The sequence below is a fragment of the Elgaria multicarinata genome, chromosome 6 (genome assembly GCF_023053635.1).
Source record: "Elgaria multicarinata webbii isolate HBS135686 ecotype San Diego chromosome 6, rElgMul1.1.pri, whole genome shotgun sequence".
Classification (NCBI taxonomy): domain Eukaryota; kingdom Metazoa; phylum Chordata; class Lepidosauria; order Squamata; family Anguidae; genus Elgaria; species Elgaria multicarinata.
The window spans coordinates 83213484-83239895 of NC_086176.1; the positions used below are offsets into that span (position 1 = coordinate 83213484).

At 41.5% G+C, this 26412-nt stretch overlaps 1 protein-coding gene across 2 annotated transcripts in view; it reads left to right on the forward strand.

Moving 5' to 3' along the window:
* ARHGEF28 (Rho guanine nucleotide exchange factor 28) overlaps window positions 1-26412 on the forward strand; it is a 175489-nt gene that overhangs the window by 69200 nt on the left and 79877 nt on the right. The window contains exons 7-9 of one of the 2 annotated variants that reach the window (XM_063127928.1): window positions 4049-4121; window positions 8137-8189; window positions 10270-10330. In XM_063127928.1, the coding sequence (XP_062983998.1) occupies window positions 4049-4121; window positions 8137-8189; window positions 10270-10330 (187 nt within the window). Of the gene's footprint in view, window positions 1-4048; window positions 4122-8136; window positions 8190-10269; window positions 10331-18574; window positions 18770-26412 lie in introns of those variants that run through there. The other variant, XM_063127929.1, reaches the window with a different exon arrangement.

Sequence of the window (26412 nt, forward strand, 5' to 3'; positions counted from 1 at the left end):
TGCAGCAGCCCTGCCCTATTTTATCACTGGACAAGAGGGCAGGGCTGCTGCAGCTTTCACTGTTGTGATGAAGAGGGAATTTCACTAGGTGCTGTATGCATACAAATGACACCTGCCAAAATTCCCTTTTCTCTACAAAGATACAGGAGCCCTGTCCTCCTTTCCATATGGTCACCCTAATGAAACCCATAAAAGAATAGGTGCAGGGTAGCCTTAGAGGTGCCAGGGGGAAGAGGGCCTGAGTTTGGTGACTCAGTGTTGGTCAGTGTACAGAATGCAGTGAGCTAAGACAAAAAAGGAAAGGATAAAACAATAGTATCTTTAACCTTCCTCCCCGCACCAAAAAAAAGTTCTACAGGTTGTTTGGGTCTTAGCTACAAAGCATGATGTCATTTGTTCTAGATTAGAAAAAAACAGTGGAACATGGCTTTACTTTGAGGAGACACTTCCAAGCTTTAAAAGCATGGCAAATCCTATAAATATTATAAATAATAAAAAAGGAAGCTGTAAGTTGCCTCATGGAACCACCAAAGGTGTTCCTTACCCAGGGTGCTATTTAGCCTGGGGCTTATCCTGTTTGGGTATGCTTAATTCCCAGTGAAGTTGCTGGTATTTAGGGTTCTTCCAGACAGAGGGCTCCTGGCACTAACTATCAAAAAGCAACGTGTAACTATTCTCTTTTCTTCCTTATTGGGATTTTCCTGTTAAGGAAAATAATAATAATGGAAGGAAGTGATGTGGAGACCCAAGAGGGCTACAGATGGAAGTTGATGGTATCTGGACTCCCTGTAAAATTCTGTGGATGAGAAGGTACAATTGCACAATAAAAAAAAACTCACCTGGAAGCACCCTTAGTAAAAGTGAGTGATCAAGTCCCACTGATTTCTGTAGAGCTGAAGGGTGCCTCATTTTCTCTGAACTTGCACCTATTAGAGCTTTCTTACAAATTCTTTACTGCCACAGATCCTTCACAGTGGGATGGAAATGGAAACCAATAAACGTTTCATGATAATTTGTTTTCTTAAATTAGGGGCTCATCTACACCAAGCAGGATATTTCACTGTGAAAGTAGTATGAAAGCAGTATATAAACGGCAGGAGCCGCACTACTGCTTTAGAGCAGTATGGAAGTGCACTGATGCACTGACAACTGTTGGGGCCCATTGGCACACACCATATACTGCTTTCAGAGTGCTATATCCTGCTTGGTATGGCTCCTGCCTTTCATATACCACTTTCATACTACTTCCATAGTGCAATATCCTGCTTGGTGTAGATGAGCCCTAGGTTAAATGCAGAATGTACTGGGGTACCATGGAAAACATTGTAAAACCAGTTTTTAATATTGTTATAGCTAAGGTGAAGGAGAAATTAGTTTGGTTCACACTTTTATGCTAACTTATCTAATTCACACTTCCCAAGCCAGTAGGCAAGCTGCAATACAGTTATCCTTAGTTACTGATTTATAATTGATTTATTGTATTTCTATACTGCCTTTCTAAAGCCAGTCAAGGTTATTTATATTTACACCCAGTCAAAAAAATGATGGACAAGAATTCATTATATTAGAGAAAACCACTTGCAAAAATGCATATTAAGCCAAATTGCATATAAAAATTTGTATGTTAGAAGTAATGCACATGGCAATACCTACGAATTTTCATGAAGACTTTAAAAAATGTCTGCAAACTAATGTAGAAATAGGACAAAACAAATTTAGGATTGGAAAAATGAGAAACTGAGAGAAGCCAACACTGGCAAAGCCACCCAATCCTAACCGAAATTGCTGGTGGTGTTGCTATAATGAAAAGTTGAGGCAGTTGTATGCAAATTAAACTAAATTTGTCACTAATATAAAACAATCAGGTGCTTTGTACAGCATGCATATTTTAAGGGAAAGAAGCTGGATTATGCCTGACCCAGCAATATGCCCTCTACAGTACAGTTCAAGAGAATTTGTAGGAAATGTCTGAAGAAGTCCATAGTACACAGAATAAACAGGATGTCCTGGGCAGACAAGCCACAGAAGCTGTTCAAAATTTGGAAGAGAGGCTATAAACAAGATGTAATTGTTTAAGATTAGTAGAACGGCTGGAGTTTAAACTGACCTCTGGGGAAAGCTGACAGAACTTAGGGAGCATCCAGTTTGAGGAAAATCATCCCTAGGAGATGAGGCTGAAAATGTTTCTGATCATCTAAATATGGATGAGCTACAGGCGGTGAGTGTGCAATCGGATGTTATAGCCGTCAAAGATGCCAAAGGGTTGTTAAGAGCACATGCCAGAAACATTTGGGGAGGAATACCATGTACAGGTGCGTGCGTATGTATGTATGTATAAATACACCTAGACATGACGGATTTATATGTTAATGCTAGAAGCCTCTGAGCAAACATGGGGCAGTTGGAATGCTTGGTTTTCAGTGGAAACCTGCTGGAAAGGAGACATTTAGTGGGAAATGGTCAAGTCTGATGCAAATTCTATAGGAAGGACAGAGAAGGGCTTACTGCTTTCTTTGTATGACAGAGGGCATAGAGTCAAGCTGGAAAACATGAATGGGGAAGACGGCCCCACAGGATTGCTTTGAGTGGCAATATCAGGTGGCCCCAAAAGGAAGTTAATGTTGGGGACATGTTATTGTCCCTCTAATCAAGATGTTCAGGATGGTCTTGAAATGGAGAATGAAACTAGGGAGGCATCCAAGTGAGAAAGTTTTGTAATGGTGGCTGACTTCAGTTATCCTCATATAGACTGGATAAATGTGTGTTCTGGTCATAACAAACAAATAAAATTCTTAGATATCCTAAAAGACTGTTCCCTCGAACAGGTGGTTACGGAACCAACCAGAGGAGAGGTAACCTTGGGCGTAATATTAATGGTGCCACCCAGGATGTGGTGCAAGACATGAGTGTAATTGAATCGATTAGAAACAGTGACCCCAGCACTATCAAATTGTCCACATATAGGTGGACAATTGCCAAGGAGGTCCAGCACAATCATGCTTTATTTCAAAAGACAAAACCTCTTAAACATGAGGGGACAATAACAGAAGCTCAGCAAGAATATTGTATATCTGTATATTGCAGATCTGGAAAGCACGCTTGTTATAAAGGGTCTTATGACACCTTAAAGACTAAGAGCTTCTCTACACAAGCAATTTCTTGAATGTGCATGATTGGTCACTCACTGAAGTTTGCATGTCCTTTACACAACATCATCAACCTCCAGGACATCTCCTGCGCTTTTAGCCCTTTATCCCACTTTCAAAAAGATCAGAGATAAGCTGTAATATATGTTAATGGCGCTATATCACCAATGGGTAATACCAGTGTAGCACTATAACACAACCACTAGATGGCGCTGTTTCATAGAACATATAGAGCATTGCCAAGAAAGGAAGTTTTCAATTCCAAATCATGTGTTTGCTGTCTAAAGGAACCCATTATAAACCTGGAAAGCTCCGTAAGGGTGTGGGATATTTGCTTAATGTAGAGAAGCTCTAACAAATATTTTATTGCATAATCTTTCACGGACTATAGTCTTCTTCAACTGATGTATCTGATGAAGAGGACTATGGCCCACAAAAGCTTATAGTCTTTAAGGTAACCCCCTTATTACAGGGGTGGGCAACCTGCAGTCCTAGAGCTTTGAGTGGTCTTCAGCCTAATTCCAGAAGCCTTCTGTGTTCGATCGGTTCAGCCCTCTGGCAAGAGCAATCTGTCCCTTCCCTGGCAGTTTTTGCTGGGCAGGAAGGGTAAGAGAGAGAGAGAGAGAAATGGAGTGGCAAAAAAAGATAGAGAAAAGGGATAAAGTACCCAGTGTTGCTCTGTGCCTGCCCACCGCTGGCTTTGGCTCTACCCGCTGCCAACCTGCATCCCTGACATATTAACTGCACAGGAAACTGACCTTGAATAGAAAAAAGGTTACCCAGCCCTGCTTTATAATATCTTAGGATACTATCTGAATTTTCCATTGTAAATCTTACATTGAAGATTGTTTGATATGCACACAATAACTCAGCGAGGTTATTATTTTATTTTTATTTTAAAGAATCTCATTCTGAAGCAAGCTGAGACACTGGGAGAAGTGCAGATGCCTTGCAACTCTACTGCTTCTGCCGAAGGTATAGGCTTTCAGTCTTGATTGCGGCATTATCCACAAATCCACTGTCAAATTACATGAGTTAAAATGCATTGAAATAGCATTCACTTTCTGTGCAATCCGGTGTGCAAACATTTCACAATAAATGTTCCGCTCATTGCTGTTCAGATGAGCAGCCCTTTAATAAGGCAATTATGGTCTTTCAGCCTAACCTGCCTGCAGGATTGTTGCGAGGGCATGGGGGAATGAGATAAGCATAGTAAAAGCGCTGAAATGTTAAAGCTAATTGTAAAAGGTTTTATTAAAAACAACTTCTACAGAGAAAACTTTTCTGAAGCTGTCTGGGTTTCAAAGGCAGATATAGTAGAATCATAGAATAGTAGAGTTGGAAGGGGCCTATAAGGCCATCGAGTCCAACCCCCTGATCAATTCAGGAATCCACCTTAAAGTATTCCTGACAGATGGCTATCCAGCAGCATCTTGAAGGTCTCTAGGATGGGAGAGCCCACAATCTCCCTAGGTAATTGGTTCCATTGTCGTACTGCTCTAACACTCAGGAAGTTTTTCCTGATGTACAGGTGGAATCTGGCTTCCTGTAACTTGAGCCCATTATCCCGTGTCCTGCACTCTGGGAGGATCGAGAAGAGATCCTGGCCCTCCTCTGTGTGACAACCTTTCAAGTACTTGAAGAGTGCTATCATGTCTCCCCTCAATCTTCTCTTCTCTGGCCTAAACATGCCCAGTTATTTCAGTCTCACCTCATAGGGCTTTATTTCCAGACCCCTGATCATCCTTGTTGCCCTTCTATGAACCTCGTGTTGGAGACTCTGCCATTTTCTTCTACGTGGACCCATGAGAGTGTGGGGCTCAGTATGGCAGGGCAGAGGTGGATGGTACACAGAGGACCTAAGGCAAGGAAGGGGCTTGCTTTGTGGAGACCTGGGACAAATTGTTGCAGTTGACACACTCCTGCCCAAGCCCGTGTAGCCTGGACCTACACATATAAACAGGTCTCTGAGTGAACATATTCTCACAATAGGAATAAAAAGCTGTAGCAGTCTGACTTAGATGGGCAGCTCCCCCCTCAACTGGGCTCTTACATATCCCATGCTGCATCGGTGGAACTTTCAGCCCTTCACCCATGTTTGTGGGGTTGGGGGGAGAATCAGTTCACACTTAGCCTTCCTCTTCTTGCTAAAGATCTGTTAAGGTGGGAGGTCTTTATATGCTACTGTGATTGATATTGATCTCTGAATAGGGCAAACAGGTTCAGTCCTACGCAAAAGTCAGTGCAAGTTACGTTTGTCTTGAACGAAGTATGAAGGTAGAGTTGGGATTTAATTACTTTGACTCAGTAGTAACCAATTGTAATTTCTTCTAAAATGCCAGAAGAGGGCAGAATTCCACTGAAATTATTTCAGTGTGATATATAGGGTAATATATAGAATAAGTGTTACTGGTTTTGATATTGAGGTTTTTTGCCCTTTGATTTTGATAGTGCATTTGTAATTTGGTAAGATTCAGTCCTATCAATGCAAAAATCCTTTTTCATAAAGCAAATTGGTTCCATTAAGATATTGGGGGGTTGCCTCATAGTCATAAATTTTAATCAAGATGGATAGCAACAGATGGTTGAAACGGAAAGTATATAGTAATTTAATAGATAGTAATGTTTTCATATTTTCATAGGAATGTTTAAGTTCTTCTAAAGCACCAGGCAGCAGTTACAGGCCAAATAAAACAAAGAATGAAATGTTTGATCAGTGAAATAGTTATGCTTCACAACTTGGGTTTACTCAGAATCAAACCCCACTGAGTTCAATGGGTCTTGATACCCAAGTAAGTGTGCATAGAATGACAGCCTTAATTGTTCTTGAGATAGTCCTTTAGATGATTCTTTCAACATGTAACATATTTCCTTCATTTCTTAGTTTGCTGTGCATTCCTGGTGAGGGGTAGGAGGTCAACGTAAGGTGCTTTTTCTACCTTAGCAATGATTCTCCCTTAACTTTCAAATCCAGAGAGTGCTTTATAATTAATGAAACAACCTGCTTGCTAAATGAGTCCTTTAAGGGAGAGGGTTAGATACAAATTCATGGCAAATAAGAATTTCACTTTAGAATTCAATATTTGGGGAAAGTTCTAGGAAATATTTAGTAGAACCTATTAGACCATTTCCTGGGCATTAGTATAAAAGTTTATCCTCTATCTCAGTCTTATTTATCATTTTATCTTCTGTTTTATATATAATCGTGTTGCCTTGTCATTTTCCCTAATCTTCTGTCTCCTTGGTGGATAATGGCATAAAAGAAATGAAATCTCGTTAATGCTCAGAAGCATTTTAGTGTTATTGGCTGAGGCACGTACAGCGGCTTTTTTCAGTTACAATTACTACTGTTGGTGCTTTGCTTGCCTCTTAATCTGGTGCCCTACCAGCAGGCTCCCAGATGTGGGAAAGCAAAGAGGAATCACCCAGGATCTAGGGGGAAAGTCTTTCTAGGAGATCCTGAATGTTCTGTCTGTTAGATATGGATTATGGAATCGTTTACATTTGTGCCTGGCTAGCTTGCCAGCATGGTTGTAGAATAATGCAAGGTTCTGTGCTTGAGTTCTATGTTAATATAAATGGTCTAATCTTTATCAGTGAAGCTGGACTTTGCTGTGGTTCAGTAGCTCACTGCAGTGATGCACAAGATAAAAAAAATACTTGCAGTACCAATGTGCATCAAATACAAATAGTTTTGCTATAAGTACACAGATCAGGAATTTGATGCACACGGAGCAGCCTTGAGGCAGTATTTCTTTCTAAGGGAAGGCAATGGTGCTATGTTATATGTTATACTTCATCTGCATCATGGATCAAGCAAGGGTTGAAAAATCAGACACAGTTCCTGACCAAAACATTAAAATGGTCACCTGTTTTATAAAGAATGTACCTTAGTAGCTTCAGGTACACAGCAGCTGCTTTTAGAGTCTTTTGGCATTCTACAAGTGAGTTGTGTATTTTCTTTCTTTCTTGTGTAACATGAAAAGGGGAAACTTTTCCCTCTTTTTCAGTTGAGTGGATTCCCGGAGTGTGCTTGGATGTTACATAGGATGTTACATGGGAAGCCAAAAAGGCTAATGTAACTCTCTTGTGTTTCCTCGAGACTGCTTTTATATAACTTCTAAAGCTGCCATTACAGTGTAAACTCAAAACTGAGCACAGATTTGCCTCCCATTTTAAAAGACTGGATACAAAGATGACTGAATAAAAAATAACTAAAAGGAAAATAGCAACAGAATGTGTTCATTTCTTTTTGACAGCAATGTTTACTTTTAGCTAACCACATAGGTTGTAGGGTGAGGTGCTCAGGCACAGAATATTCATGCCACTCTTTCATAATAGTGGCACTGTCTGTGTGACGAGGGAAAAATGAATTAAACATGGATTTGGTGCACTGTGTTCTTCCTCCACAGTTTTGAGAAGGAGCCAGGAAGCAAAATAATAACGTAGTCATAATTGTTCTCTCTGCACTGAAAGGGAAAACTAGTTTTTTAAACACAAGAAATTGCTTTTCTCTTTTTGTATCAAGTGATGTACACTGTAATGTGCCTGTGGCAGCCTGTGCTGCTTGACAAGTACACATTAGTCAGTAAGGACACTTTATGATTCACCATGTATTTTCACAGCATGCCCCTTTAAGACAAAAGAGCTTGTATGCAATTAGCCCATTAAAATAACACAACAGCTTATTGTAGAACCATCTAATACTTCAACCACAGGCATGCCACTACTATGGGAGTCGTGTATATTGTAAAAGAACATTGTGTATTCCTGTCGGTATGCTTTTATTTTCCTCTTTTGGTGCATGGTATATGGGGAGGGAAAGAAGGAAGACGAATTAGAGCCCAATCTTATGCATGTTTAGACAGAAAAAGTCCCACAATTCCAATTTGCAGCATTGGGAACTGCATAAACGTGCATAAAGGATTGCACCTTTAACTTCCACAGTCGGCAAGCAGAGCCTAATGAGGAACTTCTTTTCTTTGAACAGATCTGGTGGATTTTGTGTCTGAGGAGCCATCTCTTAAAAATGAAGATGTGACGGTACAGTTCAATAACCTCTTTATGAATTGCTAAAATCAAATGAGGTTCCCATACCACACCCTTTGCTTTGATATCTGAGCACCTACCAGAATTGAAGATAACATTAGCTAATGCCTGCCAAGTAGCACTTCTTTGTGTACTTGTTCCAAGACAAAAAAAGAAGTTACTGAGTAATAAAAAAAACTATCAGCCAGACAGTATTCCTGGTTATGATTACTATAGAAAAGAAGTAAACTCTTTTGCTTGGGACTCAAAGCTATGATGATTCTGGCCAGTCATATTTTAGTCAGGAAAATACATGGTAGCCTTTGAGAACTCAGGTTTTTATGGTTACAGCATTAATGCATTGGTACTTCTATTTATCATGTTGTGAGATAAAGCTTATGACAATAATTTGCCATGTCTGAAAGCAAATGTGATGTCTGGCTGATGATAAACACATTCGCTCAGTGGAAGGACTGATGAAACAAAGTCACTGGAGTATCTAATTTAATGTGTCTTAGTACAAGGTTGGGCAGACATCAGGCTTGTGGTATCTACTTTGTGTGTTTTTCACGAGAACGACAAAATTCACCAGACAGACGTTAGTGAAAAAAGTATACACATAGAATTTAAGGAATTCTGAGCCCAGGAATTTGTCTTGAGTACCAGAACATAACTGAGCTCATGGTTCTTCCATACAAAAATGCGCCCCTGGTTACCCCAAGCTTTCTCTATTTGAGCAGAATAATTGGAGGGACGCAGGGGAAAGAAGAATAATTTTGTTGTGAAACAATTTGGAGTCAGAAATCCTAGCTGATTTATTTATTTATTTATTACATTTCTATACCACCCAATAACCGAAGCTCTCTGAGCAGTTTACAACCATTAAAACCAGAAAATACATCCTAAAATACAATATAAAATGGAAACGTTTAAAACTACAGTGTAAGAGTACAAGCCAAAATAAAACCTAGCAGTGATGCAGATATTTTAAATACGGGAACAGATTTGAAACAAGAGAGCTAAAAGATTAAAATGCCTGGGGAAATAAGAAGGTCTTCACCTGGTGCCGGAAAAAGCCCAAGGTGGATGCCAGGCGAGCCTCTCTGGGAAGCTCATTCCATAACTGGGGTACCACATCAGAGAAAGCCCTCTTCTGGGTAGCCACCAACTCACTTCCCTTGGTAGGGGCTCTTGGAGAAGGGCCACTGAAGATGAACGTAGGGTCTGGGCAAATCACCCATAGATGTACCAGTAGGCTCCAATCTATCTTCTGTCCATCTAGCCTAGATGGTGCTCCATGGTCTCAGCTGTAAGTCTTTCCAAGTTTTTCTACTATCTGAGATCCTTTTTGACTGGTGATGGCATGGCTAGAACCTAAAGCCTTCTTCATTGCAAAGCATGTGCTAGTCCACGGATGATGGTCCTGTCTCTTACCTTAGAGCGCCTTGCATTTCTGATCCTTTTGCAGTGGCCCCCAGTTCACCAGCACAGATATGAATGTCAGCTAGTCAGGCTACTGTTTGCTGGATTGAAGCCAATCCAGCACCTGTTTTCTTACATGGGCGTGGTTCATGGGTGTACTTCCAAGTCTCTAAATCACACTGGGGGATGAATTTGCCTTAAAAGGGAGCAGATGGCTCTGATCTTCTGTGATCTGCATTGTCTGCTTCTTAAATTTTTAAAGGGAAGTACAGGTTGTTGACCTGCAGCTTCTGGGTGTGTTGATTCTTTGTCTGATGCCTCTGAAAGAATAGAGGTGTCTAGCAGCACAGGTCCTCCTCTTTGCGTTCTTTGAAATATAAATTTCCCAGTAACCCAAAATAGTGGATGAAGTATTGACTGTTGAGACATCATAAACCCCATGATTTGTTGTTTGGGAAAATCAGACAGGAACTTGTTGAGAGAATGATCTCTTTTTAATCTGTGTTGATGATTTGGCTTGACATTTTAGGGAAAAAAAGGATGTATACTAAAATAAAACAAGAGTATCAAGTGCTTTTTGAAAAATATATATTCCTGCTTTCTAACATTTTTTTCCAGCAGTTTTTCATGAAACACAAGCTGAAATATAATCTAATTCCCATTTGTTTTGCAGTTTTACAGAGATCATATGATTCAGCCAGTTGAAAATGAAGATGAAAATGGATTAGATTTAGGTAAGAATCAACATGAGCTTTGACCCTTTTCTTTTCTTTTCTTTTTTACAAAATCATTTATAACGTGTCAGTTATCATTGGTGAGTAGAAATTGTCATCTGGTGACCAGAAGTGGCAGATTTAGAAATCCATGCAGATTCTTTTCTCCCTTTTCCCTTCTCATTTCCTCTTCCTTTCCATTGCTTTTGAGGTCCAGTAGCTTGCTCTATATTTCTGGGATAGGCATCTTGTTCTCTCTCTGGCTCCCTTCATGCCAAGCACACACTCAGTGGGGTGGAAGCCACTTCCCAGTAAGGAAATCCCATACCACTGCAACGTGTGTGTGATTTACGTCACTGTATGCATTTTTGCAAACTGTGTCACAAACTCTGGAAAAAATATGAATTTTGAGTCCAGCTGTGGTCCGGTTCATGTTTAGGTACTGGAAGTGCGAATTTCGTAAGTTTGCATTGAAATGTGAACTGAATGAATTTCTCACTCATTCTTATCCTTTCCACAGAACATCGTTTGATTAGGAACATGGCTAGACATGGAAGGTCATTTTTGTTTTAATTTATTATTATTACACCTATATCCTACCTTTTCCCCTTTTGCATGAAACACAAATTGGCTTGCATAGCCCTTCTCCTCTCCATTTTGTCCTCACAACAACCTATGAGATTAGTTAGGCTGAGAGTCAGGGACTGGTGCAAAGAGTCAGGGACTGGTGCAAAGTCGCCCAGTGAGCAGAATGGGGTCTAGAACCCAGATCGCCTGAGTTTCAGTCCAACACTCTAACCACTACTTTACCCACTATTATGGGCAATTGGTTTGTGAGAAACAAGTCAGCTACTACCTTTTGGTGTGTTTAGCCAATGAGTAAAGCCACACTCCACAATTCAAGAACAGTGTAGAATTACCACTTACCTTCCTGATTAATTTTGAACCCTTTTTTACGGGGTTGAGTGGGTCTATCTTTGTGGAATACTGATTGCTGGTCATAGATAACAATTGCGAACTGAAGAATTTTGATGTAACTGTGATTGGGCAGTAGCACATTCAGCCCAACACAATGATCCAGTTTGCATGATCACTGCAGCTTTAACAACCCTCGAACAACCCAACAAGGGGGTTGTTACCCACTCAAACAAGCTTAGGCCTCTTGCATTCAGATGACAAGCCACATCTAAATGGGTAATTAGGCAAGTGGCACCCACAACAGCATATGTCGTGGCTTATACAAGCCACAAGCGATGATTATGGGAACTGTGTCAGTAGGTAGCAGGATCAATGCTGTAAAAACAACAACAGCAAATTTTTATTTTTATTTTTGCATTATGAAAGACCTGATCTAAAAAGTAGTCCATTGTTGTTATACCCATATTACTGGGATGGAGAGTGACGTATGACATCAGTGCAGTGAAGTCCAGTATTGTCATACACTTCTCTCCTGCCCAGTAATAGTGATATAAGATTATATTGTTTTGGTTTGTGTTGGACTTGGATTTGCTCTGCTTGCACCTCTGAACATGAACGTATGTGCTTTTTTGGCAAAAAGTCACATTTTCCAAAATGTTTGTTCATGTTCAGAAAATGTGCATTCTTAAAAAATATGCATTTCCATGCTCTTGTCTATAAGGGGGGAATGAGCATTTGTGCACTTCTTTAAAATGTGAATTTTCCCTGCACACGCTCATTTTCTCCACTTGAATGAAAGGAAATCAAACTCAGGAAGTGAGGTAATCCAAGTGGAGAACCTTGCTGATTATGCAAATCGCTTGTTTGCTCATTTCTAGAATGCTTTCTTTGGGCCTGTTCAGACGACACGTGAAACCATGGTTAGGCCACTAAATAGTTAGTGAGTGTGTTTAAACTGTGTCTATGTAGTCACCGTGGTTAGGAATGGTTCACATGATATGCTACGCCATAATGTTTAGCTCGAAATGCTTAACCACCGTGGCTTAGCATGTCATCTGGACAGGCTGTGTGTGTGTGTGTGTGTGTGCGCGCGCGCACAAATGTCATGTATGAGGGCAGAATAGGGCCCCCACTATGGCTGGCTAGCCGCTGGGCCCATCATGGCTTTGATCCTGTCCCGCCTGGATGATGTACTTTGGAGGCTACAGCCCTTACATGGGAAATCTGGAGTCGAAAGATATAAGGTAGGAGACAGTGGTTTGTTATTAGCCATCACTAGTATACTATGATTTAGCAATAACATTTATGTTATGCATGTATAAAAGTGCTGAAATTAAGTGTTGCACAGCACTGGACAGCTGGTTCCTATTTTGAAAGCTGTCCTAGGGCCTAAATGTACGTAGATGCGACCTATTTACAAAGTTGCAATGGCTTACTTTTAACTAGAAAAGTATTTCTTTTCCATTTTTTAAAACTTAAAATATGTGAATGTAAATGTCTGCCCAGAATATCTGCTGGGCTGGGGGGCGCGGGGAGAGGGAGGCTGAGGGACTGCACAATTTGAAAGAATAACAGTCCGGTTTGCACAGTTACATTGTTCAAGAGACTCGGCAGCTGAAGTTTTTGTTTAGCTGAGCTCCCTGGCTTACATTTCTGAGGAGGTGAGAGATTCTACCGGCCACAGCTTGCACTCCTGAAGATAAAAAGCGCTGAGCCCAAATGTTTGGCATGCTCTGTGGTGTGACCAAGGTAGCAGCAGAAGATTTAAAGGAGTCTGTCTTTTGAGTTCTGTTTGGTTTCCTCAGTAATTCCAATTTAATCACGCGTCGCTTTGAGGTATTTAACAGACTGATCTGCTGCACCATGTGAACCACAGGGATTGCCGTGAGATCTGTGCAAATACCGGTTTCAATATCTCCTTTTCTTACATTTATTTTCTTATCGTGATTATAAAAGATTAAAATTTACTCCCTGCTCTTAAAAGAACAAATACACCTGTTTTTAAACGTTATGGTTGCCCCCCACCTGTGCTGTGTTAGCCTCTGATGGGTGAAATTATTATTACGTCTAGTGTTGATTAATAGGGAGTTTTAGACAGTTTTGTCTTCATCCACATGTGGCATACTGGTATTGCAAAAAGGTGTTTTGTAGAACAACTGGGCACAGACAGGGCATGGAAAAGGACTGGAAACAGACCATTTACATGGTATCCGTTAGGTTATAAGGCAGAGTTAGCAAAGCTAGAGTAACTTTTATGTGCATGGTTTCTCTGCAACCATAGCATAATAATTGGCAGAAAAAACTTGCCACTCACCGGCTTCGGCTATAGCTGTGCCCATAAAAGCCTTTCTGTGTGACAGCAATAGGATTGGATCCAACCCTGGTGCAAGCAGAAGGCCACTCGTGCAATGGGAATTCCCCTTACACAATAGGACTTCCCCATCCCCTCCCCCCCCCCCGTGCAGCCACCCCCATGTGTGCCCCAGTTCGGCTCCAGAGGGTTCCCCAACTCTCTGGAACAGATCTGGAGAAAAGGGGAAGGGGAAATACATCCTTCCACTGGCAAAACAACACCATGGGATACAATTCATTGATTCTCTTTGACACTCTTCAAGAGAGGTGTCAATTTGTGCCAGCCTGCTAAAGGCTAACACATATATTGTGGCCTGAGCTTTTTCAGAGACTGGAGCCCACCCTTTCAGCTGCAAGAAGGGTTATGCCCAGTAATGTGCTTCTTCATTTGGGGACTGCAAAGCTATCGCCATTTAGTCAATATTCCAAGGGGCAAAGTGCACCCATTGTGCTGTGAGAAGGGAGCACATTCCCTCGTTCTGAATGCCTGGGTTAGTATCCAGTTGTGTCCCAGCACTAGTGCTAGTGATGTTGTGCTACTCTAAGCCAACATTCACACAGCATAACTAGCACTTTCTAGGACAAGCAGCTGAATTTGGTGGTAAATTGCCACTTTTCCCCATTGCCCTAGGAAGCATTAGTTATGCTGTTGTACATGTGTTGGTTTACCATAACCCTATCCCTAGGCAACAAGGGGACACTTCCCTGTCTTCTTTCATGACACTGTGGAGCTGTTCACACAGCACGCTAAGCCATACTCAGTGGTTGAACCATGGGTTAGCCTGTTATCTAAAAAAGGATGTTTTCCGCAGGTGGCTTGTTAACCACCTTGAACATCCCAACAACAAACCATGGTTTCTCAAGGTGGCTTGTTCGAGAAAAATAAGCCGCACCGCATGGTTAACAAGCCACCTGGCAGAAAATGACTTGGGTTCAGCACTAACCCAGGATTCAACAACCAACCAATACTCAACCACAGTGTGGGTTAGTGTGTCGTGCGAGCCCAGGGGCAGCACAGTACAGTTAGAGAAGGAAGAGTGGCCAATAGGGAGAATGGCCTGCTTGCCTGGTAGTTCTCTTCCCATGCTGTGCTATGACTTGCTTGTTCTGTGGCTGCAAAGTTTGTGAATATTCACAGAAGTGAAGATGGAGAATCATTTTGACCCACAGTTTCAACCACCACCACCACCATTTTCATTCCAAAGAGTCAGCATGGTGATTCTTTGGTTTGGTATTAATATAGACATGGCTACCGGGGGGTGAGGGTGGGGGAGGAATGTAAACAGTAGGGTCCAAAAGCCATAAAATGTGGTAAGTCTGTGACATTTCTATGCAGAACCCAAATGTATACAAAATGAGAACAGAGTGATTGATTCACAGCAATAGTCAATGGCAATATTCTTTTGCAAGCTCTACAAATGCTTAATTAATACTTGTAAGTGGGTGGGAACATACAGACCCAAGGGCCAGTTAAGTCCATGCATAATAGAGTCAAATTTCCTTATGTACTCTGGTCCAGAACTTCACACTGGACCGCCCTTTGAAGTCTTTATTGAAGTGTGGTGACTTTGAGGTCCGTGGGGAGTGGGGGGAGTTGCATTACTGCATCCTGCCACCAGAGGGTGGTAAGCAAAGGCTGGTGTGTCCATAGTGTCTCTACAACCTGGTAACAGGGCAATGAGATGTCCAGAAGAGCAGTGAAAAACGGCAACGGCTGCTCTTTGTGGAGCTGAAAACAGCTTCAGATTTGTTGACTTTGAGAGAAAATGTTTTCCCCTGGGGCTGGACAAAGAGACTCCTGGAGGACATTGGGCTACTGGTTCCATGCTGTTTGCAGATATCTTGTATCCCTTGCTTTCCCTTCCTCCTACCATGTTGAATCCTGCCTTTTGAGCATGAAGGGATGGTGGCTCTCATGCCCATCTGTATGCCTGCTTTCCCCTCAAATACCCTTTTGGTTTGTCTTGTCTGAACATGGACTGTTCTACTATTCTGACTCCCCCCCCACACACACACCACCAGATCTCTTATTGGAAACTAGGCAACTAGTGGGGGATGTCTATGGGGGACTGTTACGATGAGCACTTGCATTTCAAAATTTACTATTACATCACTGGTTAACATACATCCAATCTATCATTGCATCCAGGCAACCATTGTACTCAGTGGGAACATGGGAAATGTTGGTAATTGTTCTCCTCTTCTGGGAAATAGGAAAACATTTTAACAAGGCTGAACTGGAGCTGGAACTACAGGGAACCACTCTGAATGAGGGACTGGATCCCTTATGCAACTGTAGCTTTAAAGCATGCTGAGAACATTACATAACTCCAGTGGAATATGCCAAAGCTTGTTTACATCATAGATAGTTAAAATTGGATAGTTAATCTTGAATTTGTTGCATAGAAACTGAGATGGGCAGTCACTGGTACAGACCTGAAAATCATTTGGTGTGAGACTCTGCCCCAGTTCATGACCCCTCTCCCCATAAATTTGATGACACTATGTACCTAAACCCACAGATTGATTTTTTACTTATTTCATTTTATAACCTGCCTTCTCAGGCCATCAGGGTGTTGCACAACATTATAAGCATTGATGCATCTTATCCAGGCCACATCGTGGAACAAGCCAGAGAGCAGAAGAAACAAGGTGCTCTCTGTGCCTACCTGAAATGTCCAGGTGCTCTTTGGACATCCTAGTTGTTGACTTCGTCCAGGTGTACATGTAATGATTCTTATAGAGGCATATGCCTAGGAAACTTTACGTTGAAACAGAAAAATACTAAGGCTGAACTGAACCACATTGCCCTCTGCAAAGTGAAACCACGTCTTTCTCATGGGAAGGAGGATTTATTTATTTATTTATTTATTTATTTATTTATTTATTTATTTATTTATTACATTTTTATACCGCCCAATAGCCGAAGCTCTCTGGGCGGTTCACAAAAAAGGATGGGCTAGAAAGAGGCTGAAAATGTTCACATACACCCAAGAGGCAGACCTGCTCCCTGTAACAGATGTCCCTCTCTGTGATCAGTTTTCACCTAAAAGAAAAACAGTGTCTCCCCAGTATTATATGGAGAGCACATGTAGCACCAGTCGCATCCCTTCAGGTTATAGCACTCCATGGAAACCGTCTCTTCACAGCCCCAACTGGCTGCTGCAGTGGTGCCATCTTTTTCCTCTTGAATCAGACTTCTTTTCCTGGAAACAGTGAAGTCAGCACATAGCTACCTGGTGTAGTTTGATGTTGAAAGAAGAACATTCTGTCATCTGTGGGACAGGAGGAGGGGGAAGGAGGGGGTGGACCAGTGAGCCAAATGGCCTCTGGAACACCTCCATGCTTGAGGAACGGGGCACATGGGCCGGTGGTGAGGTTTGAAAATGTGCATTTGCGCTCCTTGCCATGGGGATAACGCGAAGGAGTGCAAATGCGGGGGGTTTCCATCAATGAATGGATGGTGGAATGAAAGACACCAGACAATCTGCAAAACAAAGACTGAATGGTTTGAACAAAATCTGTACATCCCTAGTCTCAACATAAGCACTAGCTTTACCCCAACATGTTACTTGGACAGTGCTGTGAAAGTGCATTCAATTGATCATTGTGGTCCTAACGGAAATCTCTTTGTAGTTAAAACAAACACAATCAACTGAGACAAAACAAATTTTAAAAGATCAGGTTTATGTAATTCTATCCAGGAGATTTTAAGCTTGCGAAACCTGGATTTTAATTATTGATGCAAATTTGCCCAGTGATTGCATAATTCCATCTTTTGAATTGTACCTGAATTATTTTGTCCAGCAAGTGTGTCATTGATCAGTTATGTGAGTTGGGGGATCATTTTAGTCCAGTATGCAGAAGTGGCTCTGTATATCTCTCAGTGGTTGGAAAAGTAATTGATTTGGAATAGAGGAATGTTAACAAGCTCAGATGTCATTTTCTTCCAAACTGACATTTAAGTTGATCCATGTACGCACACTCCCTTTGTGGAGTGCAAAAAGAACGCACAATGTGGAGTGACTTTCAAAGCATTTTAGTAAAAACAAAACAAAACCAGTGGACACGTTAGTTGTGTGTCTGCTTTTGTGTCGCCACATTTGAGCCTTTAAAAAACAAAACAAAATCTTTAGTTTGTGTAGTGTAATGATGGGGGAGGGATAATGAGTTTCTGCTGAATTCTAATTGCCAATGAGTTGTTCAGGGAGACTGTATAAGAATGGGAGACTTGTTGTAAATTAGTCACTAGCTCTATTGTACATTGCCAGGAGGGCAGGCCCGTGCTGTAAACTTGCCAACCTTACCAAAAACAAAAAACAATTCACCGTCAAACTCCGTATTACTATGAATGAAAAACAATTGTTTTCAAGGAATGCGTTATTAGAACCAGAATGTCTGAAGGGGCTTATCTGTCCTTCTAATAAAAAAGAGGGGAAAATATGTACTCCCTCTTTACATTTAAGAAAGATATGTGGTTTTTAGTCAGCTGTTGTTGCTTCATCCAAAAAGTACTCTGGTCTGCCAATATGCTATAAATTCTGAGGGCAAAACTGGGGGTAACAGGAGGCAGGGAGAGTCATTAGTCTCACAGAAGGACTGTTTGTAGAATTTTCCTCTGGAGTTCCTTAATCCTTTATCAAGCTCAAGCCTTAACATAATTTTACGTACTGTAAAGCAAATACAGATTAAAAGGAAGTGTTGCCTCAGATTCCTCTGTCTCTTGTAGACACACACGAAGCGTTCTCTCATTCTCTAACAACTCAGGTTATTCTTCATTTACATTTGGGAAATGAAAAGGTGAGTTAATGATTCATTGGCACACAGTGACCTTTCCAATAACTGCAGAGCAAGATGCAGCAGCCCCACGCCTGGGTGTACATCAGGATCGTTTTAACTTGATTCTGTCTGCCGTAATATTTGCCCACATGCCTTGATGCTTGTAGAGGGCAGACTTGTACAGCCTCTTTCTCTCTCCTGGGTTTAGTGCGCAATTTGATCTTGCCTTGTTCAGCTTTCTTGTTCTTTTTTTGTCACTTGACTTGCTGCTCTACACAACAATAGCACAGCTCTAAAGAAGTGTTTGTTTAGCGAAAGAAAGAATGGACTCAGATTCAGATGCACCTTTTAATTATTCTTGGCCATCCTTGCCTAAAATGAGGATTCGGAAAAGGACATCCAAACCGAAAGGTAGACAAAACCTTCCTCTTTTTCTATTATTCCTCTCTCTTTCTCTGGTTCGTTCTATGATTAGTCACACGCAGGTGGACGTAAACAATCTCTGTTTTGCCTTTTCAGAACTATTTAGGCATTTTCTTTGTCACAGATGCAGAATTGGTTTGAACAACAAATTATCTTTATCCCTAAGAATGTATGTGTACTCTTTGTGACATTCTTCTGCTACCGTAGTTTAACTTTAGCTATTTATGCAGAGGAAACTTTTACATGATTTTAGCAGAACTTATACTTATTTTAAAGTAAGCAGTTTGAGGGGTGGGGGAAGCATATGCCAAATATTCTTTAAAAGAGGGGTGTCCTGTGCAGATGTTTTGTAGAAAGTTGTGCGAGTTCCCCCCCCGCCCCCAGTGGGTGACTTTTTGTTTTAGCTACATACACAGGACTTGTTACAGAGAGAGCCCACCTCACTTACAGAATACTAGATGTATGGCAGTCAATTTCTTTCTTTAAAAAAACTTTCCTACCCTCTTTGTAGGAAAGTGCTTGAGAACTGGGGTTTATCTTGCTGTAACCATTTCACATTGAAACAAGAGCAATTTTATAGGGAAAGGTATGTAGGCAACACTGAATGTAATGAGGTTGCTGTTAACTGGGGCTGGAGGGTCTGCACTGGCTTCCAGTCTGTTTCTGGGCCCAATTAAAAGTGCTGCGATTAAACTTTAAAGCTATAAAATCACCTTGTAGCCAGGTTACCTGAAGGAGCATCTCCTCCCATGTATACCTACCCAGACCCTAAGGTTATCTTCTGATTCCCTCTTCTGGATGCCCCCACCCCATAAGATGAGGCACGTGACTTCTAGAGAAAGGGCCTTTTCTGTGGTTGCACCTCAGTTACACAGTGCAGTTCCCAGAGAGGCTCACCTGGTGCTTACGTTATGCCAGGTGAAGACCTTTTTATCCTTTCAGGTTTTTAAAATGTGTTTTTAGATCCTTGCACGGCTATCATTGTTTTTACCTTGGCTATGGCTGTTTGAATTTATTTTAGATTTTACATTATATTTGTGTATTTTATTAGGGTTCCTGCAGCTCTACCTGTTGTGATGAAGAAGGAATTTCACCAGGTGCTGCATGCATACAGATGACATCTGCTGAAATTCCCTTTTCTATGCAGCTGTTAAAGATACAGGAGCCCTGTCCTCCTTTCCATATGGTCACCCTAATTTTATGCTCTTAATCTTTATTTTGTGATCTGCCCAGAGAACTTTGGTATTCAGCAATATAGAAATGCAGTAAAATAAATAAATAAAAATACTAATGACACCCTATTTCTGCTATGATAAAATGGTGATGTAGAAATGAAAGTTCAAGCTTTTGATGCTCTTTTAATAGAAAGAAAAATTAAGAGGAAAGAAAGCATACATGCATGCACACAACTCTGTACGCATACCATCTACATTGATGTTTACAGTGAATGATGACCCTCACATGTGAATGTTGACATAGATTAAAAAGTGACCTTCAAAACTTCAGGTGCTTCCAGACGGAGGGCTCCCAGTGTCAGCAGAAGGCCTTGTGCAGCTGTTCTGTCTTTTTCTCCTTAACAGATTTTCTGTGTTAAGAAAAAAGACAGAAGTGGTAAAAAAATAAAATAAAAACAAAAATGGGAGGGTAATGAGTAGAAGATGTCATTTATACCCTGAATGAGACGAGGGCAGTGGTGGCATAAAAGCCTAATGTGGACACACTCTGAGGTGCTCTGGCTTCATCAGTATCACAGTCATCTTCCTCTTTCATAATACTAGAACCCATGAAGCTGAATGGTGGGAGATGCAGGACAGATAAAAAGGAAGCACTTCTTCAAACAGCATGTGGTTTATACTATGGAATTTGCTGCCCCAAGATGTGGTACCAACTTGGAGGGCTTTAAAAGGGGATTAGACAAATTCATGGAGAGTAAGGCTTTCAATGGCTACTAGTCATGTTGGCTGTATAGTTTTGGACACAGTATGCCTCTGTATACCAGTTGGTGAGCAACATGATTGGGAGGCTGCTGTTGCACTCATGTCCTGCTTGTGGGCTTCTCACGGGCAGCTGGTTGACCACTTGTGGGAACAGAATGCTGGACTGGAAAGGTTTTCTTTGGTCAGATTCAGCAGAGCTCTTCTTACCTTTATAGTTCAAAGGGGAAAACTGGTTATCATATCATGAGATCAAGAGGTCTACGACTGGACCGCCCATGTTTTTTTCAAGGGCAGATTCAGTCATGCGTATGCAGTTTTAACTGAGGCCATAGTGCTGGGAGGTGTAACAATATGAAATAACTTCTGGATTCAGACTGAATGGGTTGTGCTTCCTGGGAGGAGCCACAAAGTAGTCAAGGGCAATGCCCACTGCTTCTGGCCTGAGGAGAGAGTGGCTACAGCCTGAGAGACCTTTGTCTAGGAATCTTTCTTTAAGTAAAACTTGAACATTTGTTTGGAAGCGTAGTCTACAGCCCTGCTCTACACGTTGGTTAAATGCTTTCTTGGATGGTAAGCTACTCTCTCTCAACATGTCATGTGAACCATTCCTAACCGTGGTTTAATACATTATTTTTACAAAAATACATAACCACAGTTTAAACATGCTCACTAGCCATTTGCTGCAAAAGGGTTAGCAGCCTAACCATGGCTTATTGTGTCATCTGAACAGGACCATTACAACTCCCCCATTGATTTTTGTCGAAATCAAAATTTTGTGGTCGCAAAACTGGAAATATTAATGGCTAGGATCCAAAGAGTCCTCTGCAGAGCAGAAAACACTTGGGAAAGGAGGAGTTTCTGATTTCCCTTTTTAACTTCAGTCCTTCATGTCTCATTGAGACCATTCCAGAAGAAGCCATGTTTGGGGGGAAAAGGCAAACCAGTGGCTGCAATGGAAAAAAGGGCTGTAAAACCCCCACTGCATGCCTGGACTTTAGGATAGGAACATAGGAAGCTGCCTTATGCTGAATCAGACCATTGGTCCATCTAGCTCAATATTGTCGACACTGACAGGCAGCAGCGGCTCTCCAGGGTTTCAGGCCACATTCTTTCCTCGCCCTCCCTGGAGAAGCCAGGGATCGAACCTGGGACCTTCTGCATGCAAAGCAGGTGCTCTGTCACACTGAGCTATGGCCCCTACTGACCAATACATATTTAAAAAGGCGGAAGTGCCTTCACGGAAACATTATTGGTGCCTCTGTTCTTACGGGTATTATTCATCTTTTGGGAGGGGAACATTTCCCATGTATTAAAAGCCTTGCACATTGTCATAAAGCGTGGCAGTTCGATATAGGTAATTGTAGGAGGTGGGGCAGGGGAACAGCAATTGTATGTTCTTCACACAAAGATGTCCGGAGTTTTTGCTCCAAGTGGGGAAAAAACCTCATATATTAAGCCAGTGGATCTCGGTGGGGCTGGGAATCCCTTCTGCGTTTCATTTGGAACTAGTGAGAACTTTAAAGGAGTTATCCGAGGTGCTGAACCCTAAACCCCCAGATAGGTTTAGTACCTTGGATAACTCCTTTAGAGTACTCGCCGTTTCTGACCGAAACCCAGAATGGATTCACAGCCCCACGAAATCGGAGCCACTAGACTACAAAACAGGCTGAAACTCAAGCAGATCTGTTCTCTTTGAAACACATGTAAGCTTTTTGTTTTGTGGACTCCTTAGGGTGTTTGTTTTGTTACTATGATATTGATCAGATGGAAGAAACTACACAGCACAATGTGCATAAGAACAATACCTAGCAATCACGTAGCGTTTGAGAATGTTCAAAGCCATTCACATGTAACAAACCAGTAATATCTGATGTTCTGATGCTTAGAAAGAAGCACAATTGAATATTGCAGAATTAAAAACAATGGGTAAGTTTATGGCAGGCTCCATTCTTTGATAACTATGTATGACAGTGGTAACTAGAGACAGAAATACCACTTTTGAACATGGGACATTTTATCCAGTATGATTAATCCTGTGGATTTCATAGCTTTAATTCTTCAAGCTATATATTAACCCATGTTTAGATTGTTAGAGGAAATTCTGGGAAACGATTTGAAAACTATTTGCAATTTTCTTGAGGTGGAAATTAGTTATTTTCCTCCTTTTTCATATTTTTGTTCATTACTTTATTGTTATGCATGGCATTAAAAAACTTTTCATTGTTTCCAGTGGAAGTAGTTTGTGAGCTCGTCTGGGCATGGCTTCCTACACACAGTGAATTGATTTAGAGTTGTAGGTCTTTGCGAGTAAGTGCCATCTATAGCATCATCATAGCTGCATAATCTTTAATTTCTTACTGCAATTGATCTTATTGAAAAGGCTGAGAAGCAATATTTTATTTATTTATTTAAAATTTAGCTCCTTTGGTGTTCATCTAGGTATCCTATTTCTAGGGTGGCCATGTGTCCTACTTTACAGAGGGCATTCCTCTATTTGAAGGCGTCCTTTATTTGAAGGGTTGCCCAGCCTAAGGCAGGTTTAAAGATGAAGAGCCAACCGAAGGGAGAGCAGTAGGGCCCTTGAAGCTTCCCAGCAACAGCAGACGGAACAAGGCACACTGGTTACCCATGATAGGGAGGTGCATTGTATTTCCATTTTCAGTTATAGAAAATATCTCTAAATGTGCATCTATGCATATAAGTTTAAATATGAAAACTTTATGCAAAGTCATTTTTTGCCCCTTTTGTGGTTGATGCATTTCCTCTTTTTTTGAGATGTGCAAGTGGCCACCCAATCTCTTTCTGATTTCCGAAAGTGTGAGGTTGAAGAGGGAAGTGGTGCCCACCCAGCACTGTGAAGACCACACCCCACCCCGTGTGTATATTCCTCCCAACTGTGAATAACAATTCATACATTTGATCAAGGGCACTGTAATCCACTTGATTTATGCATTATAAATTTGCTATTCTCGTAAGGTATCAGAGGACTCAGTTACCTAGGGAGGCTGTGGGCTCTCCCTCACTAGAGGCCTTCAAGAGGCAGCTGGAAAACCATCTGTCAGGGATGCTTTAGGGTGGATTCCTGCACTGAGCAGGGGGTTGGACTCGATGGCCTTGTAGGCCCCTTCCAACTCTGCTATTCTATGATTCTATAACACAATACTTACTATGCATACTCTGTGTTTTGCAAGATACTGTCAGCCCCTGACACAGCCCCCTCCTGCCCAAGGCAGCATATCGGATCAATTAACACAGAAGCCAGATATTCAAATCACAGAGGGTGGGGTGGGGAGAAACTAAACTAAACCAAAGGGGCAGTGGATCAAAAAGGTTATGGCAGCATGACAAAACACCAAGAAGAGGGGCCAATTAGAGTAGGATGCTCTATAATCTGGGTGCCACAGCAGTAAAGGCCTTGTCCTACATCCTCCCATGGTAATTGGATGTGAAGCAATGTTCCTGAATGCAGTTGCAATGGATGGATAGGCTTTTGTAGAAGAAGACAGTCATTTGAACGTTTTGGTGCCAAATTATTTAAAGTGAATATTCGGCATATATTTATTGAAAATATTATTCTGTATTGCTGGAACATGGAGAGCAGGTGTGGGCAGAAAGTAGATCCACAGATGTTTTGGACTTCAGCTCCCAGCATTCCTGACCACTGGCCATGCTGGCAGGGGGTTCTGGAAGATGAAGTCCAAAACATTTGGAGATGTTTGGAGAACCTTCTGTCCACCCATAACTACAATGGCTGATCTCCCTTTCTCCAGCACGGTGTGTCTGTTTATGTGTACTGTGCATATGCACAAGTCTGGGGGTGAGCATAGCACCTCCTACTGTTGCATTTGTAGATTTCTGACTCTGGGGCAGATCCACATGTACAGCAGGGGCTACAGGATACAAACGGTTCCTTCCCACCTCCCAAGAGCTTCTGAAGAACATGTCTTTCTGGAGAAGGCCAAGGTCCACCTGGCATTCCAGAGCAAGCAACCAGATGCGCCCAGAAGTGGCATATGTGCCAAAAGTCCTCTTAAGAAACCATTTTGAAATGCCTTCTATTTTTCACTTCTGTGATTGCAAATCTTTTGCATTAGTAAACCAGTAAACCGAAGTCTGTTTTGACCAAAGTGTGGCCCTTGCTATTGATTTCACTGAAGTCTAGAGAAAATATAGCCTGTGAGTCATGACTTTGCCAGAGTTGTGCTTAAGGAATTTGTGGAACTGTAGGAATGTGATTTATAACCTGTATGTTAGATATTGCTTTGTCATTTTTTTAAAAAACTGCATTGTGTCTTCCAGTAAAAATAAATAATTGATGGAGTCAATGTGTAATTAATTGTACTGCTTTGTGAACTTGGTGAAGTCTTGAAATACTTTTCCTATTACAATATTAGTCTAAGTTATTTATGCACATGGGAAGCTGGTGAGCTACTCTTTGTGAAGGAACTCTTGAGGGATTAGAAAGTTTAAGAAGTCTGCTTTGGATATTTAGCTGCCAAAATCCACTGGAATTGTCAGTGATTTCAGCTTTGAACAGGAACCAACAGAAAGTGTAGGTTCCTTGTGATGCTCCAAGTTTCAGTTACCATGAATTACTCTTTTATTAATAGATACTTGCAACCTGATTCCCAAAGAGCTCTGCTGATCCTTCAATTTCAAGGATGTTAATAATGATTCAGCTAGTGATCAGCCATGTGGAGAACTGACAGCCCAAAACTGAGGGGTGGAGGTGAGATGGTCTCCCAAAATCAAGGGGAGGGAATTTTGAGAGGGGCAAACATTCCTGAAAATTTGGAGGGTGGTAACAGTTTTGGGGGATTTTTGGCACATGTGCCACTTCATGCTTTTACTTTTACTCCCCCTCCTTGCCACTGCCATAGGCTGTGGGAGAACTTCTCTCATCAGCCGCTTTCTGACTGCTGCCATACTGCCCCCCCCCCGCCCATGAATGCACTGGAATGATGCTTCATCATGGAAAAATAATACATAAACAAACAAATAAATGGAAAATAGTAAAGAAGCCACTGCAAAATGGTAGGCTCACCCCAACAAAATATTCAGCAGCTTTTGCACAATGCTCCTACCCAAATTTGTTGCCTGCGAATGAGCGAGGGGCGTATTTGTGCAGCAATATGATCAGCAGTTTTGAGGACTGATGTGCAAGCGGTCATGGGGTTCCATGTCAATCACTGGGCCTTAAGCACACATAACCTTTAGATCGCCTCTATTGTTGGAATTTCATAGTAAAGCATTGTTCCTGCTTCACCTAATATTTTCTTGCGAATGAAATAATAACACATAACGCTTGACGTGAGCCACCGGCAAGGAGTATGTCATATCTTAAATAAATAATTCCAGGAATGTGCAGTTTTGCAAACCCTTGAGTTCCGGTAGCACCAAGGACTCTTAGGAGGAAAAGACATCAGAGTTGCTCTCCTCTTGGTAATATAAATGCCAACATCTAGAAGTAAAGGAAAACATGGTAGTCCTTAAATGAACTAAGCTAGAGATTATATTTTCGTGGTGCAGTAGGTAAAGAATGAATATTGGCTGAAATGATATTATCTAGTTTTTGAAGGGGATGCAGAATGCATGAACAAAAGCCCCGTTATCTTCCTCCCGATCCATTCCTCCACATTAGAGGCGAGGAAACCTTTTCAGCCCTGGGGCTGGATACCCAGCAGAGAAAAGCTT